General features: G+C 35.5%; 1 protein-coding gene across 3 annotated transcripts in view; it reads left to right on the forward strand.

Moving 5' to 3' along the window:
* Positions 1-2,663: 2,663 nt before the first annotated feature.
* LOC145691040 (uncharacterized) overlaps positions 2,664-25,471 on the forward strand; it is an 84,474-nt gene continuing 61,666 nt past the window's right edge. The window contains exons 1-2 of one of the 3 annotated variants that reach the window (XM_081766640.1): positions 2,664-3,370; positions 21,746-23,635. In XM_081766640.1, the coding sequence (XP_081622766.1) occupies positions 3,009-3,370; positions 21,746-22,775 (1,392 nt within the window). In that variant the 5' untranslated portion in view covers positions 2,664-3,008 and the 3' untranslated portion in view covers positions 22,776-23,635. Of the gene's footprint in view, positions 3,371-21,745; positions 23,636-25,471 lie in introns of those variants that run through there. The other 2 variants (XM_081766638.1, XM_081766639.1) reach the window with 2 other exon arrangements.

Here is a 25,471-nt window from a genome sequence, read left to right on the forward strand (position 1 = left end):
AAGGTAATAGGACCTCATCCAAGGGGATAACTTATGTCGAAACCAAACACGTGGTACTACGTATTGCTTACGTTTTATATTTTGGTAATTTGATACCCCTAGAAGGGAACGAAGTGGACCATCCAAATGTATCATAATACATATTAGGGTCCTGTAGTATAATACCAAATATGTAAAATGAGCAATTTCCAAAATTTAAGGGGTGGGCAAAAGTACCCCTCCCGGGGGGTGCACAAATATACCCATATCTTATGAAAGGTAATGGACTCCTATACATAACCATATAACTATATAGGATAATAACACCTCATCAAAGGGGATAAAATCGACCAAAAACCAAACACGTGGTACTACGTATTGCTTACGTTTATATTTTGGCAATTTTGTACCCCTAGAAGGGAACGAGGTGGACCACCCAAATTTATCATAATACATATTAGGGTCCTGTACTATAATACCCAATGTTGAAATTGGTCAATTTCCAAAATTTAAGGGGTGGGCCAAGGTACCCCTCCCAAATTTTTCAAGGGGTGCACCAATATACCCATGTCTTATGAAAGGGAATGGACCCCTGTATACGCCTATATAACTATATAAGGTAATAATACCTCATCAAAGGGGATAAATTAGGTCAAAAACCCCCGAAATTTGAATTTTTGGCAATTTTTTACCCATGAAAGGGAACGACATAGACCCCCAATACTGATAGAGGTACATACTATGGTCCTACCCTACCATACCAAATTTTTAGATTTGGCAATTTCCAAAATTTAAGGGGGGTGGTCCTATGTACCCCTGCCAAAATTTAGGGGGTGGGCCATTGTACCCCTGCCAAAATTTAGAGGGGGTGGTCCTAGGTACCCCTAGGTCATTGACCCCGGGCCAAGGTCATTGACCTTTGACCTATGACGTCACAAAAATTTTTGCTGACTCGGCGCAATATACGTCGGTCCCTACTACTCTGCATCTGAATGCCCCCCCCCCCCAAATTTACAGAGAAATCGGCGCCCTTGCTTTGTGTTGGCGCGATAGCTTCTTATAAGAGGGTTCCAACTTGCAATTGTTTACAGCAATGTACCACATGTCTTACCCGTGTGGCATTAAACAGATTTGTAAAAACCCTTATTATAGCATTGTTGAGTTGATCTCTGTTGCGTTCAGAAGTCTTGGTGGTCGGTGCTTGTTCAGCTAATATGTCGAAAAAATTTAGCGATTTCTTCTTAGGCTCGGTGTCTTTCTCGTGTTCAAAGAAGCGCGATTTTCAATCCGTTGATGTTAGTGATAATCCTTCTTCTTCAATGGGGAAAACACAAAAAATACAAATACATGTGACAACCAGGATTCGCAATTTGAAGTGTTCGATTTCGAGGAAAGTGAAAATGAACTAGATGTTGGAGAGAGCGAAGACGACAGCATTGCTTCTGAAGTTACTCATTTATATTTTTTGCCTCTTTCTTTCTTGTAATAAATACTTCAAAGATAAAAATGTTTGCAGCAGCCTATTTTATCCTTGTTTTACTTTACCTACTTATTGTGTATTTTATGTTATTAACGAAAAGTAGAGTATTATCTGTTAGTCTGCGTTGTTTGAACCTTCTTTTATTTCTATGCATTCATGTGCATTCTTGGAGGGAGAGGAGTTAAAGCAGTCTTGAACTTCTTCGACTACACAGAACACACCGTTATTATTATTTAAAAAGCTGAAAGTAGAGGTAGTGTGTGTGCCACGCGGAATTCGGTAGGTCGAGCATATTGCCACGAACTCCCGCAGCCCATCCTAAGTCCTGCATTTCTTCAGTCTTACCAGGTGAATGCTGGAATGGCACCTTCTATAAGGCCAACACAGATGTTCCACATCCTTGTTTCTCCCCTATTTCGGTCTGAGCCTTAGCTAACTAAAGAGTATAAAAATTGAAATTTAATTATTGTCAAAAAATGTCTACATTGCCCAGTTCTCATTTTCGTTGTCCGCCCACCCAGCAACTAGGTCCGCCTCTTTCCGCCCACCCCATCAAGCGTTCCTGGCGCCGTCCCTGCTCGTAGTATACAAAAAATATATGCTAAAAGCAGAAGACGCGATTTCCTCTCTTCCACGTGACGTCACACTTCCAGCGACCAATGCGAGTTCGAATCGCATATTTAGCAGCCCCTGCTTCGAGGCTTTGTCTCACTGGGCACGGGTTAGGATACTAGCACGTGGTGCAAGAGTGGCTGCGAGCACAGACAAAGGATATCTTTTGTCTGTGCACACACTCGCAGCCACAGGAGGAATTTCTATATTTTTATTTAAAACTATTACTCTTTGGCTCCTTTACTTGCATTTGGGGAACAGCTTTTTATGTTGACGTATTTTGCAGAACTTGGGCATTTTCAGTGAACTGGAAAAAAAGGGAAAAAAGAAAAATCTGATATATATATATATATATATATATATATATATATATATATATATATATATAAAGCTGTAAAGGAATGTCAAATCCAGAGGCAGTACAAGAAAAGCTGAACACAAGCTAGCTAATCATTCTGCACTGCGTCTAACACTTGTGATTCAAAGCAGACGAAAACAATCCCCTGGTTACTATGACAACCCATGACGTCACGTGCACAGACCGATGGCAGCGCCATCTCACCCGGGACGACACATCGTTCCACCCGCCCGAGCGCTGATTGGCTCTTTCGCTGTGCAGACGATAAAAACTGATTTCAATTGCACATATTGTAAGTTTGCGGTCTGTATATCCTTTGTCTGTGGCTAGAAGCAGACGATGCAAGGGAGTCAGTTTTGTAGCATTCTGGAAGATTTAAATTTCCATTGCTTGTACAAGAAGTGGTATCTCTTATAATAATCACTCTACGAAAGAAATACGCAACCGCAGAGGAGGAAGATTGGAAAAATAAAGTTACTTTTCTGAAAGTTCTCGTAAATCATTTCATTAACACTGGCAAAAAAAAATATAAGGGAAGTTTACGAACAGTGTTAAATTCTTATAATATTTGAATTCACAATGGCTGGTGAGGCGTCTGTTAAGTTGGAATTGATGTGCAAAGAAGAAATTGTGTTTGACTTACCTCAGGAAGATCCACTCGAAGGGAAAGGGTGGACATACGAACTGATGACTGACAACAAAGAGTTAATATTATCTACAACGGAAGGAGAGCAAACAATAGACAGGGGTACAGCTATGTATTCTTTGGATGTGAAACAGACCGTTGATATGCTGAAATCTGAATTTGCAGAATCAGATCTTGCATCAGAAAGTAATATAGAAACGCTAAGAAAAATAGTGGTTCAGGATACTTGCGCGTCGTACTCTAATGACTCCCAACAATTAAGCACAAAAAATTTAAATTCAATTCAGCCAAAAAGGTAATGTTCAATTTTCATATAGTAATTGGCTCAGATTGATAATACGGTTACATCGGTTCGGAAAATTGTTGGTTAAAAGAAATGCTTCAAAAGAAGTATTTAGGTATGGGAGATATCTTGAACGTAAGTTAGTAATCTAGAATTTGGAAATGGCGTGGCACACTTACACTAGCTGTATACCAAATAATAACAAGGAATCTATTTTTTGTCACGATATAAAGGAATAGTTTTTTTTTTTTCAAGATATAAATTACTACTCATACAAATCTTATGTAGTTTATATCTTGATAAAAAATTGATTCTTTTATTATTGATTACACATTACTCACTATCTTTTGCACCTATTTAAAATATAGGCGCTCGACGAAATTGTTTTATTTATATAAAGACTTTTGTAAAATAACAAATCGCTAGAATGATATTCATCCTAAAATTTTCCAAATTAAACGTGGAATGTATTATATTGGAAGAAAAACTTTGGACGTTTGTAATTTTACTCAGGATTTAGCTCAAATGGGTCTAGCCTCATTTCTCCGGAGGGCTTAGAAAGACATTAACAAAATACAAAATAAAGAATATATTTACCAACAATGGATGTTCAGTAATTGTAGATGTCCATACACAAATCCGTTTCATATTTGCACTCATTTCTTTCAATGAAGTCGACCTTTTATGTTCTTAGCAATCATTTCTAGGGTATGGTTCTTCATTTCTCAATATAGAATCACTTTACGGACTTAGTAAACGTATATGATATATGAATTATTGTACAAACAACTCTAACAAGCATGCGCCAGATGGCCAGTAAAAAGAAGATTGCTATGCAGATTAGGGCATTACGCAGAATGCTGGTAAACGAGGATAGCGCAAAATACTTCATTTAAGATAAACTTACATGTCTTGCGTGTTTAATGTGTACTTGAACGTTCCTATGTTTTTTATAGGTAAAATTCTGAAATGCTTTCTTTGCTTGCATATTTGTGTTCCGAAGTACCACAATACATTAGGGTCGTAATTTCTTAATTATATGGATTCCTTCATTCCCAAATGTTTTTCTACTTCCATGTCATGATTTGACACATTGAATTTAGATACTCCATTTCGTTTACAGTGGTTCCTAGATAACGTAACACGGGGTTCCGTTGCAGATCGGTCGTTACTTTGCACCAAAATTGAAAAGAGTTTTATAGTCCTCTGTCGGTACAACCATAAACTGTGAACAGAAAGCTACAACTAAGCTGTAAGATGGAACATGTAACTATTTTAGCTATAATGTTGGGCGTTAGCATCAGTTCTAATTACCGGTTTGGCGTGGGAGACCCGGATTCGATTCCCGGCGGGAGCTCATGTGGTTCGGATTCCACGTTAATCAGTAGGTCCACGTCTCATATAGCCTCGTTGCTGAAAGGGACGTTAAACTAAAATCAACTCAATTACCGGGAGGGTTTGTTGAAGTGGTATGGAAAGCAGTTAATGTAAAAACAGCCTAAATTTAAAAGAATTTCCGTCAAAGTTAAGTCAGTTTCGTAGAATACTACTGTGTATAATTGGACTTTGATGCAATCGTTAAAATTGAAACGTAAAACGTTTCGTAGATGGGGTTACTATCCACAACATACAAAAAAGTATGTTGAACATATGTTTCTGTGCAATGTTTTGATTCAGTATGTAAACATTTTACAATCTACACCCAAAAAGTGCATGCATTTTATTAACATTGATATTATAATGATGGTACCGGTATCCGATATTTGTAAAGGAAATTATATATTTTCTGGTACCGACTCTGGAACCACATTCTAATAGTTTAACATATGTCCCACAAAAGTGCCAACTGACGAAGGGAAAAAATCATTTTCGTAAACTGATTTGATTTGGTTATTCCCTTTTTCCAAGAATATGATCCGGACACTAATCAGTTCAAGATTTACGGGGTTTGTAACTTTCAGGCTGAAACCTACCCAAAATTGCATGATTTTTTTTTTTTTTTAAACGGCAAGTCAGTAATTAGATTCAAACAGTGACTTTAATCGGTTCTTACAGGTTTAGTCACTTCCTGGAACTGTTTCTGCGTGAGTCACTTGTTTGAACTGTTCGTGCCTTTGGTGTAACGTCTTAGTTCAGAGATTGGTGGTAGTTCATATTTTTCCTACTAAGTGTCTCTGTAAGGTCATATGGTAGTTTGTTACTCTGACGTCAAATGTTCTCTCTGCTTGTATGTGTGTGCTGTTGCTGGTGGAATGCGGTGAGTGGGTAATTGAATTTATGTTTCATGGCGACGATCGAGTTAGCAAGTGCGATTTAGAAACCATAACATGAATTTAATACAATGAATTTGAACTTGTCGTTTTTCAGTGAGTTTGTATTAGATTCGGATATTAACTCATATCGCTTTGCAGCACTGTGTGGTTTAATTGAGTTAGAGAAAACCTATCATAGTTGTGGTCGAAGGCTGAAGATATTCCCGACGTATGGTAAAAGTGGGCGTTTATTGTTTAGTCTTGTTTGTAATAATAAGTTTGCTCGCTTTGATAAATCGACGTCTGTGCAGAAAGGAACATTTTTCAGCAATGTGTAGTTGAGTATTGCGCATGTGTTCCTGCTATCTTACTTTTTCGGGAATCAGCAAGTATAAATTCATGAGTGTTCTGCTATAGCTACACGGTGAGTGCTTTCGTTTTTTAATTTATATTATTTTTATTTTTGATATGCTTTGCATTTGAGTATTTAGCAAAGTATTTGGTTTGCTGTTGGTTTCTCCATTATCTTGGTGAAATGTAATTTATTTTTCCTCATCATGCTGCAGTGATTTATAATTACTAATGAATGTTTTTTTTATTTTTTTCCTTCTTACGGTAGGTTTATAGTAGTTGTTTGACTAAATATTATTTTGTTTTGATTTTTTTTATTGTACTAAAGTAGGTGTGGGTGGGGTGGTTGTCCCCACTTAGATATCAATACTGATAATCACCACTTCACCTGGATTGATTGAAAATGCTGTTTAGCAACATTATCCTGGCCCTTGTCTTTATAGTATAATTCTTAACATTGTACATTACTTTGACTCGGACAGTAACTATAACCGATTCATCTGATCCGGTTCCGGGAGCAAAGCGGAGCGGTTTAGGAATGATTCCTAAACTGCTCCCGACACCGGATCAGATAAATCGTTGTAGTCACTGTTTGAACCAAAGTAAAGATTTGCCTAAAAATCTATTGCTAGTGATTCCTACGTGTATAAGCTGCAAGCCCAGTCCCCAAAAGTAGTAATTTCTCAAAAAAAAAAAAAAAAAAAAAAAAAGTCCTTTTAAATGAAACTCCTCTTAAACAACTTTTCTGAATCTGCCACTGTTCATAATTTGTTTTCTAACAAGACTGTTCCAGCATCTACCTAAATAGGAAATTTACCTAAATTTAAAACACAGGAGGCTCTAACTTCGACGGAAATTCTTATAGATGATATATGTTAAGTTTTATCAGCCTTTACAGTGACTGCTTTCCATACTTCTACTAGAACAAACTTTCCCGGTAATTTGAACTTTATTTAACCGCAAACATTATAGTCAAAATACAGTTTCATGTTCTATCTTACGGTGGCAGTTGAAACTTTCTCTCTACTGTCCACGTTTTTACCGAAAGAGTACTGTGAAACTCTTCAAATTTTGTGCAAAGTAACCCCGTCTTATGGTACTTCAAAGTAGTTTTATGCAAGATATCATAATTTTGATTAAACTGTAGGTTATATATCATTATTTGGTTTACCTTAAGTGGTGAAACGGAAGTGTTAAAGAAGATGTTATTAACTTATTCTTTCTCTTTCATCACGTTAGAAGGATGAAGCTCGATTCGTGTACTAATTTATAACAGCTAGTTAATATCCACTTATATCTAACATTATGGAGTAGGGTACTATAGATGTTAAAGACCCCAAAATATTAGGAAGAATTGAGATGGGAAAATGATCAAATAGGGCCGCTATCACTATCGAATCCATAGTTCTCTGGCGCAGTAGGTGTTGCTCATTAGTATTTATTTTCTTTAATTTTTATAATAGTAGTTATTATTATAATTATGATAAAAAATTTCAAATGTACCGGAAAAGACATTAAAATCGCAAGATTGTTGCTCCTCTTATTTATTCTTATCATTTTGTTATTTCAAAATTTTTTGTATACACATTTTTTTTTTCCAAAAGCCAGTGCTATTTCGTCTGGCGCATGGTAAAATACATGATTGTACAGTACTATAATATAAATTTTTACCTAATACTGCGGAAAAAGTTCGTTGTTTGTATCATTTTTTAACATAACAAAAAGATAGCAAAAAATATATATTAATAATCATAACATATTGAGTAATCGTGGACATTACATAATGATTCCAGTTATGTATAAACATATTTATAATAATCTTTAAAACATTCAACACTCGAAATCGAAACTGGCATCAATAATCACTACAGTTTGGAAACACGTCTGAAATAAATAAAAAAAGTAAGAAATTGTTTGTGATTCATATTTAGGCCCATTGTTTCTTTAAGACCCTCGAAAATTTTATTCATTTCACTTGTCTTTTAAATGGTGTGATTTCAAATTATAACCCCTATGGTAAAAAGCAGAACGCACGCCATTAATAGATCCAAATTCTAAACATGTTACAAATATATCGATTGGGTATAATTTTTTAGCTCTGACCGAGGATATTATTATCCCTTCCTAAATTGTAGAAAATGAGAACTAATTATTTCACTCATCCGGTAGCGATAACGTGATTTGAAGTGAAACACCTCCACCTCAGTCCCTCAGAGCGCGTAAATGAAAGGTCAAAATTTAGAGTAGGTGAAACAAATAGAAAAAAATGGATAATTTTAGTTTCTGTTATCTACGGACATAATTGTATGTTTTATATTGTATTATATAGTAAGAAAAGTGTTTCCCTCAGTTATTACGGATAAGACAATTTCAAATTATATCCTTTGTGTTGAAAAGCAGAGAAACTATTATTACCAACCACAAGTTTGATAATATTTCAAGAACAAGTATTGGGAATATTTTACTGACTTCGGATTTTCTTGTTTCGGATTTGTACCTTTTATTTGCAGCTATTCTACAGCCAACTTTACGGAATAAGTAATTTATTTATTTTCATTTTTAGTAGTTAAGTGTAACAAATTAGGAGTTTCTGCTTTCTACAATTTAGAAATTTGAACAATATCTTTAGCTGGAAACTGCAAGGAAAGTTTCAATTCGTTCTATTTCAAGCGGTTTCGAATTCGAATTTTTTTTCGGTGCTCTGAGCCTATCGTAGAGGTATATATTTGAAATACTGCTGTTCCTAGTATAAGAGGCAAGTAACTGGTGAGTATTTTTTTTTTAATGAAGAAGGAACTATTAATGTCTGTACTGATAAACAATGAAAGAAATTTTGATCGTAGCATTAAACTTGTTTCAAACTTGGTGATCAGAACGGCTCCTACTCTGCGGATGGTATAATTTGAGACCGTTTCATTTCTTTTAGGCGAGTGAAATGAATTTGGATCTTATTTGAGAATATAGACGAATGTAAGAATATTCCAGGTACAAACTTTGAAAAATTTCCCAACCATTCTACTTGAAACATCTTGCGAAATTTAACAGCTATTGTCAGTTATTTTGCTTCTAATTACAGAAAATGGAATTTAAGATCAAGAGATTTCTTATTAGGTGAGTGAAGTAAATTTTGTTATTTCTGCTTTTAGATTTTAGACAAGCGAGAATGGCCCTAGATACAAGTCCCGCAGGATTTTGTATTTTTTATTTAGGAAACGCTTTGGAATAGATAATTAAGAATAGATTTATCAATACAAAATAACTATGCAAAGTATGTTTTTTGACAAAACAGAATCTAAATACCTTTAAAAATGTGCCCAACGTCGGCTTCGTTTTAGGTTTCCTCTAAAGGAGGTGATCATTATGACTACTAATCGATTTCTAAGTAACGTTAGTTTCAATTTTTGTTAAGGGGCAGCAGCATTTTATCAGATAATGTTCTCGTAGTACATTTGAAAAGGGTATTTTATAATCGACTTTTCGTTCTTCTATATAGAATTCCTGTAGCTTGACATCATTATTATTATTTAAATTCATTTCAGAACGATGTTAAGTCAAATTTCATTTTGGGTTAATGATATGTACTCATAAAATGCCAGCGAAGCGTTGTTTATTTATTTATAAATTAGCCCTGTACAGTCCAGATTAGGAATATAATCGGAAATACGAAATTATTAAGTACATCCCGCCTTTCGAACAAAATATTTTAGTAGCATAGGAAACTACACTGTCTAAGCTGAATTTCATTCTGGATAGCAGACTTACATTAGGAAAGCACGATGATGACTATGAATCCAAGGTTTTATGAGAGAAAGATATAAACTGGTTTAAGAAAAACTATTGTCCACTTTTATTATATTTCCTACGTGGGGAATATATTCCATGATCCAATCGAAAGTGCAGGAACGTGAGAGTACAGGGAACCAAGACTGACGAGAAGGTTATGGAGCTAATGGTTTATAGTTTACTTGTGTACAAGTTTTTTTTTTATATATATTTTGTGTTTCCACGTATATTTCCCTTTCTTTAATTTGTACCTTTTCTGAATTTTTAAGTTTTTTTCACACTTTTTTCGATTAAATTCCACCAAGATATGAGTTTCCTACAATTTTGTCAATACTTGTGTGTATTGATAGCTTTTATCATACTTCTTATTGTCTTTTTGGACAGTTCCAAGGAAGATGTAAACGCTGAGCTATTCCATATAAAATCAGAAACTTCATGAGTTAAGCCTCAAAAATTAGAGTTAACTTTTACATTTCAAGTAATTTTACCAGTTGGCGAGAAAAAGTGAAAGGCTGAGATTTTTTGAAGTCAGTTTTGAAATTACAGATTCTCAAAATACTGATAATTTACCAGCAAAATATTCCATGCTTGACATTTGTTCGATTAGCACTTGCAGAGAGCTCAAAGCTCATAGGATACTAGCAAGTAGCAACATATCACTTGCAACATAGATGTTTTCTACTTTGTATCCAAGTAGTATGAAAATCGTCAATTTAATTTAAATGGTATTTTTATTACTTGTTTATGTTAACGAACAACTAATTTATATTTTAGCTGAATGCGACGTGAAAAGTCACGAAATACCAAAACTGTATGCAAGGTGGTAATAATATCACGGAAGGCAGCACATGATTCGGGTACTACTTTCCTAGTGTAATCATTATCACACCTGCGGAACTATTTCCAAACAAGCAAACGGAGTAAAATGAATAGTATATATCCAGTCAAGAATGTCCAGAGGAAAAGTAACTGTATTCGCATCAATACTAATTGTATTTAAGCGGAGAACTGAACTTTAAAAAACTTGAAACCAGAAACTCAATGAAACGACATAATGATCTTACCTTCCTCGACACGCTATTATGTTTGGGCCTTAAATTTACCATGAAACCATTGCCATCAGGAATTTTAAAAACACAAAAATCTTGAGAGTTAAGGTTGGTAACTACTCTTTACATCTTTTATACGGTACAGCTTCTATACACTATTCATAGAGTATGCGGTACAGCTTCTACACAGTATTCATCTTACCTTCTTCTTCCAAAGAAAGAAAAAGAAAAAATCGCAGCGAAATGATAGCTATTTCACAATTAGTTACTAGGTACCGTAGTGAGTATTTAAATTGGCAGAAGGCAATTTTATAACTTTTACGTTTGCATAGAAAATTTTAATCGAATATTTCTGATTCAGGCCTACACATCCAGGATAACAATGCTACCAACTTGAAATGTGCAAAATATAGCTACAGAATCAAATGTTTAAACATGTACAAATTTTAGCATGAATTCCAAATTGAAAAGTTGAATATAGTTTAATTCAAAGATAGAGTAGTCACATAGATTGATTGTTTTATATCTGAGGGATGAAACCAGAAAAACGATCATGTGGCATTTCACTATATTTGACACAAATGCCGTTGCTTGTAGGGAGCGTAAAGCCATGGCCGATAGGTTAGTCCGGCGTTTGGTCTACTATCCAGTAACATGTTTAATCATATTTGATAATTAATCTTCTAGTATAAACATTACAGAAACCATGAACTGTAAGAACTTCCATCGTTTCTTTATGTAATTCTCTTTCCCCTTTCCTAATTTTAATAGTCGGAATGTATTATTGCAATTTTTCCTTTTATGGTTAATTTTCACCATGTTATGCATTTCCTTTTGATGATTGTGTTTTGCTACATTACTAATCGAAATTTTTACAATTATTTCTTAAATATTCACTTATTTCTTTTTAATCCAATTTTTTATTATTTGTCCTAGTCAGCTAACCACTAACATTTAAGGAGGCTGGCGTTCTAAGAAATAGCAGCTCCTTCATCCAGGTGAATTGTTTCAGTGTATGTCTTATAGCTGGACACCGAACATGACACGCCAGGATATTTCTCCAAATGGAGCAAGAAATAATGCATATTTCGGCATCACTTAGAGAAGCACTAGATAGATAGGATAAATTACATTCACGTTGAGTTGTAAGAGATGAAAATTAGTGCAAACAAAATGAACATAATAATGTGCATCATGCTGAGACAGAGGAAGATGGACAGAACAACAAAATTTTAACTCTTAAGCATGGAAACTCTGGATTTCTCCTGCCCCATCTTTCTGTTTGGGTTTTTCTCTTCCCTTATGGAAAAAATCGCTTTTAGTATAAATAGCGAACATAATTTACAATGCTTAATTCATTGAAAAACAAACTGTAGCTGAATCGAACAGAGAATATTTAGAATGAGTCTCATACGCTATCCAATTAGGGGCACAATCTAAGGCGTATGTTCAAAACAGCCATATAATTGCACACTGCCATATAGGTGCGGCCGATTCCATTTAATTTTTTAATTTTATTTACGGCTAAACATGTGGCTCCAGAAAAATCCTTTGGATCTGTAGATCAAGGTCAGGCAAAAGTTAATCCACAATCTTCAGAAATTACTGTTGCGTCTACATATATGTAGGATTAATCGAGGATTTGCATTGAGAAAATCTAAAATATCCAAGATAGAAGCACTTCAAATTTGGTATTAGCTCACAATGTTGCGTATAACATGGACAGAAAAAAAAAGAAATAAAAAGGACTAAGTGAAGCTAATGGAGGGCAACAGATCATGAAAATAATAGGGAAAAAAAGAAAAAGCATGCCTGGCCATCTTATTCCGCACTCCGATTGTATCACCATGCTGATAGCGGGAAATGCAATAGGAATACCAGGAAATCGGAGACCAAGAATATAGTATGTAGAGTTACGACGAAGAGACGTTATCAAGTTTTAAAACTGATCTTCCATCGTAGAGAAAAAATTCATAATTTCCATGTTGCCCACCTACCTATGGCTGGGGGGAACAGGGAGGAACCGATGATTTAAAGAGTGATATTCCAAATTTGCGATATTTACACTATTTCCTTAAGGTGATTAGAAAGTTGATTTCATAAATCTACGAAGCCAGTTCTACCTCTTGAAGGATGTGTCCTCACCAATAATCCATGCGGGAAGTACATTTCGTAGCTCTGTTAGATAATGTTCTTGGAGTGTAAATAAAACTTCCAAAATCATATGTGCAAGCTGTCGCAGGAATACATCGGAACTATGCCGTGTTATTTTTTGAAATAACCCGCGTTCAAATATCGCCTGATACAAGCTATATTTTACTCCCAAAACACATTGTTTTGTTATTAGTAATTAGTTTTCTGCATTTCTTGTAGATATCTTAAATTTTATGGACCAGTGGATAGTGGAGGCTAGTTTTTGTCAAATATCTTTATACTTCTATTTCTTTCTTTTGACTGCATGAGTTATTCCTGTGGCTGTGAAATCGTGTTTTTTGTCATTGTAAAAATCTTGTAGATATAATCGTAACGTTCATATTAATTTTCACCTTTTTACCAAAAGCTTACCCCCCCCGTCTCTCTCTCTCTCTCTCTCTCTCTGTCACTTGTTTATTACGTTTATCCCAGCTTTGCTACGGCAAATCAACATTGCTTTCGTACCTACGTTTTGTCATAAACCGAAGCTGGGGAGAACAATAAATAAGACATAGATACCGTAAAAACGGAAATGAGAGCAAATGATCTAATTAAGCTCAGATATAAAAAAACTAAAATTATCTTACGGTGCAAATCACAAAGCCTGGTGAAACTGTATAGAAATTCGATTAATACTGAATGTAATTCATACAAATTAAAAGAACATCAAAAGGTTACAAATGAACAAGTAGCTTTTACTGTATATGTTTACGGCCGTTTCGACATCTTTATTTCCACCTTTATCTTATTTTTTTCTTTTAATACAGGTGGCTGTGTGGCACAATTGATAAATTAAGATTTCACTTACAACAATATTTGACCGGTCAACTCCTTCAGGGGCGTTGCAATTATAACGATCTGAGACGTTCCACGTCGGATAATCCCAAGGGCCCTCCGGAGTCCTCTGCTGATAGTAATAAGCGATCGTCCAAGCCGGCATAATTATTCCGTCCTTTTCAATGATTTGGAGCCAGAGTTTGTCACACAAAACTGAAATTACAAACGAATGTTAAGGTGCTAACACATTTCTACTAGTCAGTCACTGCTGATTTCAGCACAATATTAGAAAAAAATATTTTACACGAAAGCGTATGCAAATATCGTACAATCGGTGATGATAAACTAAAAAAAAATTGGCTCTCGCATGTGCAAACGGCAGGCTAACTTGCGAGTCTGAATCCGTACAAGTGAAGTACTCATAAGAGTATAACATGTGTTTACTTTAGAACAATGCACCCCACTCGCCTGCGTGGGTGCTTTTGCGAGCGACGACTAGGCGTTCGTGCAAAGCACTGAAGTTTCTTTTAGCAAACCAAAGCTTGTATATGGTCAGCCGGGAAAATCCCGATTTTCACTCCTACCATCGGGAGCGGAATTATCGTCCTATTGTCTTTTAGTTATAACAGTGCCTAGGTGCAGGGTGATTGTCCCGAAATTCAGATATAAGGAAACAGGGGAACAGAAATGCAGCACTCACGTGATCTGTGCCCCTGTTTCTTGAGCATATATGGCCATAAGACCGAAGCTGGGCTTACTAACACAAGTGTACAAAATACCAAATGTTTCAAGATTGCTCCTCCAAATACGAGGTTCGTTTAATAAAGTTTAAACTTAACATTGTCCTATTTCTTTTAAATTCCAAAAAATGAGCCTCAGGTCGTGATAGCCGAAACGTTGTCTCTATTGTGTTTTGCTATGTATAGTACTGAATTTTTGTACGAAACAATTTACATGATTTAATTTTGCATTTTTGCACAGTAAATAAAACGGACAAACCAAATCTTCCTAGGTTGATTCGGTGGTCAGATGGTTAACGCGTTGCAGTCTGGAATAAATGGTCGTGCGTTCAAGTCACGGAAGTTGAAACATTTTCATTCCAAAATATATCTCTATATGTTCACATATACTATTAATATTTCTTTTCTTGCACTTCACATATGTTAGACCATGTGTTCATGGATTAGGGCAGTTTAACCAGGTTTCGTTATATATACTTACAGTTTCCTATGTTTGCTTCAAAATAAATTTCTATATGTTCACATTTGTTAATATTTATTTAATAAGTTAACAAGTTAATAATTATTTAACAAGTAAGGATATATTTTCAGAAAATATAGAACGATGCCAAAGCACATTTTTTTTGACACAGCAATGCATTATTTTTTCTTTATTCCGAAAGTTGCTGCCAGTGTGTGCTATGCAGCCAAACCTTCTACTCGCTGTTAGTGCCGGTGGCATCAGTTTTCTGCACGTACACGCATTGTCAAATCAGTTTATCTCGTCAGAAATGACCTATGGATTATTATTCTGATAAAATATAGAAAGTATCAGTGTTAAAACCGTAATCGTTTTGCTTAGACACGAACACATTTTAACACTATTTTAGAATAGGTATTCCAAAACTGGTGTCGAATCTGGCGTAATATCACGGCTATTTTTTTTAACTGTATTCATGTCAAACACGGAAGTAGTTCAAATTCACTATTATATCCAATTTCATTACTTATTTTCTTAGAGGAATAATGCTAAAAATCTATCACGTTGCAGTTTCTTGTAATCGATTCTGCATTCAAATAGTATGTTCATTTTTTCCGTTGAAATTCAATTCAAAGTAGACGTGATTAAAATTATCCGTCTCCGGTTTCTGCATTTATCGCTATAAAACGAAAATGGTAACAGGTATGTAGCAGCTGTTGTTTGTAAGTGATTAGTAATCCTGCTACCTAATTTTCATATAAAAAAACTGTATAAGCTGTCGGGCAGCTCTTCTGCGATCGGGTCAGCGTCCCAACAATACGTCCTGTCTTTTCCCTTAACTTTGGATTCAAATTAGAAGTGCTTCAAATTAACTTGTTTTCTCAACATGTATCTTTATAGAAGTGAAAGAGTAGCGGATAACTAGTAATAGATATTTGAAATAGATCCAGCGTCCAAGGAACAGATTCCTTCTTCCATCTTGTTAATATATTGGAACAAATTGTTACAGATGCACTACCTCATGTTTGAATATTGAATTTGCATATTTTGGAAGTCGACTCTGAAACGATATTCACTTGTTTAATTTGGGTTTTGTATAAAATGTTTAATAAACCCCACCAGGTTGATACTTTTAGACATGCATAAAAAAGTTGTAGCTATGTAACAGATATTTGGCAGATGTTATGTGAATGGTTAATAAAAAATGTGCCGCCTTCACACTTTCTTTTTTACTGGCACGAATTTTTACCTTTATACTGATTTGAAATATTATTTTAGTACTAGGCAATGCTGTTATTTGTTCGTTTTCTAGCCAATGATGTATGTTTTAACGAATACAAGATTTTACCGTTCCGACATTTACATTGGTTATTTCACACATTCCTCTAACACCGTATTATTTGTCCATGAACGCAGATATTTTACGAATTTTGTAACTTTTTGAACTTGTTCATTATAGTTACCTTAGTGTAAACATAATGTTCGGCCGGTATTGTATATATTGGTGATTCTACCTACCTGCACAATTGTGTACGTCAGGGCTGAAAGGGTTAAAGATGGTTATTAACAATCAGGAAAAAGACGTTAAATTTTGAATAACTTACTTAGCGTGAGATGAACGAAAAGAAATTTTACGTGCTATATATTTAGTTGACATTTACAATAAGAAGACATCACATTTTTACACAAATAATGAAATCGATATGTCTACGATAGGCGGGTCACTATGCTTGTGAACCGTAAAACTTTTGTGACATTTTGGTGTGCCAAAAACGAAAAGGTAATATTATAGGATACGATACTCTAAGAGTGTGCTATAATGATCGAAGTTGGCATGGTTTAGTGTAGGATGATACCCAGTCGAGAAGTTAAATTTATGAGGTCTGGGACTTCGGGTTTGGTTAATCACTGTGTGAACGAGTTTCGTATATTCTTGAATGTATACTAAAGTTTAAAGTGGAATATATATTTTACTTTTTAAGCTATTACTGCTAAAATTACACATTAAAAATTATTATGAAAACTTCAAATGAAGGTCACGTTTCTTTCAATTAGTCGACTCTTTCGGCTTTCATTCACAATTTCGCGAACATATGTTCTGTATGTTGTACTTTCTTGTAACCAGCGAAACAAACCCCGGATCACGAGGGTGCTACCTCTGCAACAAAGTGTGCAGAAAACTAATGCTTAACTTCAACTTTGAAATTTCACAGATAGTACAGTAAATACAACCGGGATCAAGCTTATGCTTATTGTCCTTGGTTCAGGATTTGTGCAGGAACTTGATCTTAACTCACACTTTAATGAGATGTGGACTAGTTTCAAGACGCATTTATGGGAAGAAAACATATTTTGACTGAAATAGTATAAATAAAATGTATACTTTCTTCGAAATGCGATGGTAAAATCGGGAAAAGATTTTCTTGAAAATTTATTTCAAATGTTAATTATTATTGCTATTTTGTAGTTTTTATGTTGTAAGTGTTTATAAATGTCCAGTGTTCGTTACAGCATTAGTCATATAGTATTACGTAATTGTATTCCTCCAAGTGTGTGTTTAAAGAAGGTATATTATGTATGATGCCGTTAAAGGTACGTAGATATACTTAGTGAAGAATGTCCGTAAGTGTTCTTCCCTGAGTATTGTATTGTAGTAACGCGGGAATGAAACAGGAAATATTAATGTGAATTATCGAGGAAGAAGTAGTGATTCTTCGATATTTTTTCCCAAGAAGTAGATAGATATATTTCTCCATATAAGTAAAAAAGAACGTTCGGAAATGATAAAAGCGTTGTTTGAAAGAGAAATAATGAAAATACTTTGTTTCGCAGTAAATTTTTGTAAGTCGTATACTACAAGCCTTTTTGCTGTTTTTGACGTTACTCTTGTTAAAACATCTAAAGAAGTCTATAAGTTGATTTGAAGTTTACATCTTAATGTCACAACATCCCCTTGAAAACGTAGTTTTTCTACATTTTTAATGCTAGCAATATTGTGATCACTCGAGTACATCAGACAATGTGTGATGAAGTTCTGTACATTGCATATTCATTTTATATCATATGGTAAATTTATGTATTACGAAATCTGCGCAAAATTGTCCGTTTTCATCTCCTAAGTTGTAGATAACTAGCTCACTGGTATAGAGTAAAAATTTTTCATGACAATTTTCACCTCCCAAGCATAATCCACTCATCAGATACTCTGCTTTTAGTGTAGCATTTATAGATTTTCTCTTACTCGTAAGATGGTCATTCTAGAGACAGTAACGTAAAAAAAGATAACAAGTTTTCTAAGTTAGATACATCATACATGTCTGGCTAATTGCAGACATGTAAAATTTAATTTCAATCGATTCAGCCATTTCTGTAGTTAATACCAGATTAGGTTGATGTCACATTTTTTGTACTGAGGTATAATATGCAGATTGTGCGTCTTCTCACTCTTGAATGTTGTAATTCCGAAAACATTGCTGCACGCGACACTTTTTTAAAAGTGAAAAAGCTATTGTGCCAACTGTCCTTTCTCTAACAGGAGAGACCACTTAGATTATAAGTGATGACGTACGAATTTAATCCCCATTTGAATGAACGTAATGTAATAAAATGCCACTTAAATGTAGACGCTCAACATATTCAATTATTTATTTCCAATAATTTAGCTGCCTGTATTTTATACTGCGATGTATAACATATTTATTCAATATTTCGGTATTCAGAGTGTAGCATTTATCTTCGCACAACCTATTTACTTTTAACATAAAAAACAATAATGACTAAAGTGTTTCACAATGCTAATAACACTCGATGGGCAGTGTTTGCAATAGCCGTGTAATAGCAGGATTCCAAACCCAGTATATATTTCGATTTCTGCGAATGACATTACACCGGGTTATGATAAATTTAAATTCTATGTTTAGAGCACATACATAAAAGCACTAGTAATAATCTAAGAGTAACGAAGGTTTTAATGGTTGTCCACCTTACCTTAACGTGGAATTCCGGAATCGTTATATCATGTATTTCAAATAAGTAGATTGAAATTACAAGAAATTGAAAAATCTATACTTCTCAAAAGTATTTATTTAATAAGAATGTATCAGATGTAACTACGTAGCTACATATTAATATACGCAAAATTTTACTATCTCAAATTATCAGACTATATAAAATCGCAACTTGAAATTGGTATACAAAAGGAAATCACGTATCTTGTGCAAAATTTTAAAAGTTGTTGTATCGTCCCTTTGTTTGTTTGTAATCATAGTGACAGTTTTTTGTAGCTGCTTTTGCAACGAGTTCTTCGGATTTTTAAATTTCCTGACATAAAATGTAATGATATATAAATAATTTTAGTGACAACGGGTCTTCATTTTCATTTATAATAATGAAATGTTTCTTCCACATAGCACAAAATAAGTATTTTGTTATGTACCAGGTTCACTTTGATATCGTATATATCGTGACGGACATAAATCTGACCAGGTAGTGAGTGGTGGGTCGTAGTGTGTCATTGTGGTGGTGGTGGGTCGCAGTGGTTCATATGCTGTTAACCACGACCGACTGACCCACCGATTCAACGAACAATTCCAACTATGGCACTTTCCGGAATATCCGTACAGATATTGGTAAAGTTCCAAAGGATATGTAATGGTTACATTTTAGGTTAAGGTATTACTAGTGTGCAGTTTAATTTTTGAATGGAATGACGATTCGCCGTGACTTTTTCTACATATTTTTTTCGTGAGAAAACGTTAATCACCAATAGAAGATACAACTTTTTCGATTCGCATTGGTTTGGGTTAACAGCTTGAAAATGAAATCATTTAATGTCCAACGATTATGGCTGTTAGGTTAAGGAAGACTATGATTAAAGCAAGTGAATTATGATGGACGAATTGGTGGATAATATAAATATAATAAATATCTATATAATAAATAATAATGTAGATAAGAAATTCCGTACGAGAACACATTGTATTAAAGCCTGTAAAATCGAGCGTAGCGTTAGCCAGAAGTTACAAAATAGTCGGGATTGGAGAGGTGTTAGGACCATCAGGACATACCCTCTCCATATATCCCTACAACTAGCTAAATGTTATAACGGAAAGTTTCAAGACAAATTTCGTGTAGAAAGTAGGGATTCTAAATTCACAAGAACCGTAAGAAAATTTATTTTAAGTAACGGTTACGCCGGCTAAGCTACAGAAGACGTCGATGATGAGAATGAAAGAAATGTTGGAATAAAGAAAGGGGAAGGAAGCGGAACACGGAGAAAACCTATACACACGGTGTTTGTTCATCACAATACTCACTAAACGGAAGTTGGGTAAAACAGGTTGAACCATTAAATTTACAACACTTCAGTAATAATAATAATAATAATGGTATTAAAAGTTTTAAAGTTGCCCTAAAATTTGGCAAAACTTACCTAAACGTAGGGGTTTCGGAGAAGGGGTTCCGTAACTTCCTCAGACATTTCTGCAGCTACTCAAATTTAATCGAAAGCTTTCCGCTAAAGTTTCCTGTAGAAAATATAGTATTGTACGTTTTCAGGAAAATAACTGTAATAAAAGCAACTGAATGTCATTGAACACTAAGGGTTATAATAAACTAACATGTGGAGTTTGCAGATGTAATTATATAAGCTTTGCTAAAAAAAATATATTCACAGACCATAATTCAGTGAGCTCTGAAATACAAGGTGACAAAATGATATATAAGATTCAGTCTACAGAGCAATTGTTACCTAAAGAGTGGCATATACTCTTTCGAGAATCGAGATGAGACGAGCAATTTTTACGATACTTTTCGTCTCGTCTCGATTCTCATCTCTAAAGCGTGACGATATTGTGAGTTAGCCTTGCCCCTCTCGAATTAAATTCTTAAGCCTCATCCCGATTTTTTTCGGTTTGTTTTAGAATCGAAATGAGAAATTCCCCTTTTAATGAGCAACATTACACAAAAAACCGAAATATTTTTTGCCTAATATCACGTTTCTGCTTGTAATGGTATGACCAGTGCGATAATAAGTTTTTATAGTTTAAATATTTCACGGCACAATTATTGTTATTACAGGTATTATTCCTGAAGATTTGATAGTTCAAGTATTGAATCAAACGACTGTCATTGCCGATCAATCGCAATCAAAATTCCTGAAGTAGAGAAAAAAAGTTGCTCGACGTGTATTCGGTGCAAGAACCTCCAGATTACTGGTCGAGCGTATAGACCACTGAACCACGATCACTACGCTGTAAACTATTCGTCTTTAGACTGGATACGTTAAGTTTCTCCGCCTCTGCTTGGAAAGTTCTATGTTACTTTTTTCTTCGTTTCAAACCGACTTTCGTGTTCCACTTATGATGAATATGTGAATAATCTTCGGTAGAGTTTATATTTATAAGTTGAGTTGTTCTTAAACCTTTGGTTCACAAGTTTGTTTTTTTCTCCACACGAAACTACAGATAAGGCAGATCTAATTCTCATTCTGTGCATTTGTTTCAAAGCAGGCGCCATTATCTGGTCAAAGACTTATCACCCCCACAATATAAATGATTGTTCAATTTGATATATTGAAACGAATTATAGCCTCTTGTTTTGAGAATAGGCAGATATGGATACTTCTCAGTGGTACTCCATTTCATATTTCTACAATATTTCATGTAGTAAAACAAATTAAGCGTAATTTTATCATGAAATATAACCAATGATGACATTTTTTTGTTGTGGCTACTTAATCATTATCTCCAATCACATTTCGTTGTTTGTTGAATATGTTACAGGCCAGATAACGTATTTGCTTCCCACGGAGAAGAGAAAACCTTTTATATATTAAAGGAAGCCATTTCTCATTCAGATGAGGAATCTCATACATCGATGCAGTTTGGCAAAGGATTTCATCGATCACGTTTGTCAAGACATATGCTGACACAGGAAAGTGAAAAGCGTCATACGTACCAAATCAGTGATAAACGCTTTAGTCAAAGTTCAACTTTGTCAAGCGGTGAGTTACTGCATACAGGTGAGAAGGCCCACATCTGCGGAGAATGTGGAAAGGAATTTCGTGTATGTTCAAGTTTGTCTAAGCACATGTTAATCCATACAGGAGAAACACATCACACATGCAAAGAGTGTGGTAATAGATTTAGATATCGTTCAAGATTGGTTACACACATGTTAATCCACACAGAAGAAAAAGCTCATATATGCCAAAAGTGTGGTAAGTCATTTAAACTACGTTCATATTTGGCTCAACACATGTTAAGCCACACAGGAGCAAAACAAAACACTTGCCAAGAGTGTGGCAAGGCATTTAAAAGACGTTCACATTTGGCTACACACATGTTAATCCACACAGGTGAAAAGCAATTCACATGCGAAGAGTGTGGTAAGGCATTTTATAGACGCTCACATTTGGATAGTCACATATTAATTCACAAAGGAGAAAAGCATCTCACATGCCATGAGTGTGGTAAGGCATTTAATAGACGGTCACATTTGGTTAGACACATGTTAATCCACACAAGAGAAAAGCAGCACACTTGCCAAGATTGTGGCGAGGCATTTAATCAACGGTCACAGTTGGTTAGACACATGTTAATACACACAGGAGAAAAACGTCACACGTGCCAAGAGTGTGGTAAGGCATTTAATAAACGTTCAAATTTGGCTAGACACATGTTAATCCACACAGGAGCAAAATCTCGCAGGTGCCAAGACACTGGAATGGAATTTATTCAACGTTCATACGTTTTGACCCACACAGGAAGAAAACGTTATACGTGTAAAAATGTAGAAATAGATAAAGTCTGAGCTTAAATTTAGAAGACATTTCAATAACAAAGTAAAAAACCACAGAGATGCAAAGGGCGTAGATGGCATTTACTCAAGCTTCAACACGCATCAAATCACGTTAATTCACACAGAACAATAACCACACATATGAAGAGTGTAGAAAAACTTTTACGGTCAGTTTACATTTGGCAAATGGCTTTACTAAAACATTTGAATAACCAAACATGCAAATGGTGTTGAATAGGATTTAGTTCAGAATCAGCTTTGGCAAGACGTGTAACTATACATAGGATATAGAAAGGGGTTTGACGCACTCACAAGATAAGTCATGTTCTGAAAAAATGTTAAGTTCACGATAAATATCTTACAAAAGAGGTGTAAAATAATTTTAAAGGGAACATTAAGTCCTTCAAATGACATACCTCCACTTTGTAACGGAATGTGTTTTGGAAGACGTGTTTTACTTTCGTAATTTGGGGCAGATATTACGGCAAATTGGTTCCACATCTACTCTACGAGCTGCGCTTCTGCCTTGCCGTCAAATAGTGAAAAAGAGGCTGACGCCGAGGAAGATTCGAATGACGATTCCTTAAGTAAATGTTTATTTGAAAATAATGATTCCTAATATACCCCTTGTTGAGTCTTCATATATGTAATGGAGTTAGGGTTAACAAGTTTAAGCGACATCGGTAATGAGGGGCAACTTCCATATCAGCTACAAGTGTAGATCCAGCGGAACAAATATGTTCCATGTCTATTCCGACACTAGGGCCTTCTGGACCATCTGCGATTTGGCTGCATCTTGCTGGCCGATACATGTGAGCGCAGGTCCGTTTTCACCGCATATATTTACGAGGGCTATCCAGAAAGTAGATTACGTTTTCGTCTGTGTCCGCTAGGGGCGGGGCTAGCGCGGCCATCTTGGGGTCAGAGCGTTGCGCAGCTCAGTCGGCATCTAGCCGTGCTAATGAGAGGTTCGTGCTGTGCTCCGTTAAGATACTGTGACGGTTTGAAATGTCTGCGTTAATTGAAAATCCCGCGAGGTGCGAGCAGTAATAAGGTTTCTGACAGCAAAAAACTGTAAACCGATAGAAATCTATCGGCAGCTGTGTGAAGTGTATGGGGACAACATTATCACTGAAGGTGGAGTGCGACAGTGGGTCATAAGATTTAAAAATGGCCGAACCAATGTTCACGACGAAGATCGAATTGGGAGACCCAGCAAAGTGACTGCCGAACTTGTCGAAAAAGTCGATGTTAAAGTCCGTGAAAATCGAAAGTTCACAATAACGGAACTTTCTTTGAGTTTTCCACAAAATTCGCGAAGTTTGTTGCACGAAATCATCAGCGAAAAGCTTGGTTACCACAAGTTTTGTGCAAGATGGATTCCAAAACTCTTGACAGAGGACCACAAAAATCAGCGAATGGCTGCAGCGTTGCACTTTTTGGACGCCTACAATAAGGATGGTGACTCTTTACTCGATCGCATCGTTACTGGTGACGAAACATGGGTGAAACACGTGAACTGTGAAACGAAATTGCAATCAATGCAGTGGGGGCACACAGGTTCTCCCCAAAAACCCAAGAAATGCATGCAAACAATGTCGGCAAGGAAGATGATGGCGACTGTTTTTTGGGACAGAAAAGGTGTGATTTTGGTGGACTTCCTGGAAAGAGGTACTACAATAAACGCTCAAAGGTATTGCCAAACTCTGCAAAACCTCAGAAGAGCAATTCAAAACAAGCTCAGAGGAATGTTGAGCTCTAAGATCTTGTTGATTCACGACAACGCCCGGCCCCACACGGCAAATGTCACGCGTGAAGTTCTTGAATCTTTTCAGTGGGAGTTGTTTCCTCATCCGCCGTACAGTCCCGACCTGGCACCGAGCGACTTCCACCTATTCCCAGCAATGAAGAAGTGGCTGGCTATGCAGCGTTTTGATGACGACGAACAGCTGCAAGAAGAGGTAACGAAGTGGTTGAAGTCGCAGGCGGCCGAATTTTTCGACGAAGGAATTTCCAAGCTCGTACATCGCTACGATAAATGCCTTAATTTGAATGGTGACTATGTCGAAAAGTAGTATTTGTGTGTGGCTTTCATCTGTATATAATAAAATTTGTTTCCTATACTTTGTTGATTTTTTATTCCAAAACGTAATCTACTTTCTGGATAGCCCTCGTATATTTCCTAAGACATTTTTTTTATGCTCATTGACGGAAAGTTTGGCAAATTGAAGAAAAGAAGCGATCAAAAAATCAAGTCCTCCTCCCGTCCACATGGGTTAAACTGATCAGACGAACTTCACGCAAAAATCGTATTAAGGGTGTATGTGTGAAAATAAGACTCACTAATAATAGTAAACATGATTTCACTCCAGTTGTTAATGTCTTCGATTTTAAAGCGACTTTAATGGCATTCCTATCTAAAGTGTTAATGACTTTAAGGGAATTCCTGGTGTATGTTCGGAAATAGTTTTTGTACCAAAACTTCGTTACACAGTATCTTCTACTCTTTTTCGCTCACTGTCGTTCCTGAAGCGCGGGATGATGATGTAAATTGAATATGCATGTGGGTTGTTAAAAATAAAGTTCAAAGCTATGTTTCGTATTCCTTACCTATTCTTGTTGTTAAATCAGGTTTTAAATTTTATTCAAAAAACTTCTGTTTACTTTGTACGTATCTGGTATTGTAAGAAAACGTCACACCTCTCAAA

Source organism: Thermobia domestica, chromosome 7 (assembly GCF_964235325.1).
Source record: "Thermobia domestica chromosome 7, izTheDome1.hap1.1, whole genome shotgun sequence".
Classification (NCBI taxonomy): domain Eukaryota; kingdom Metazoa; phylum Arthropoda; class Insecta; order Zygentoma; family Lepismatidae; genus Thermobia; species Thermobia domestica.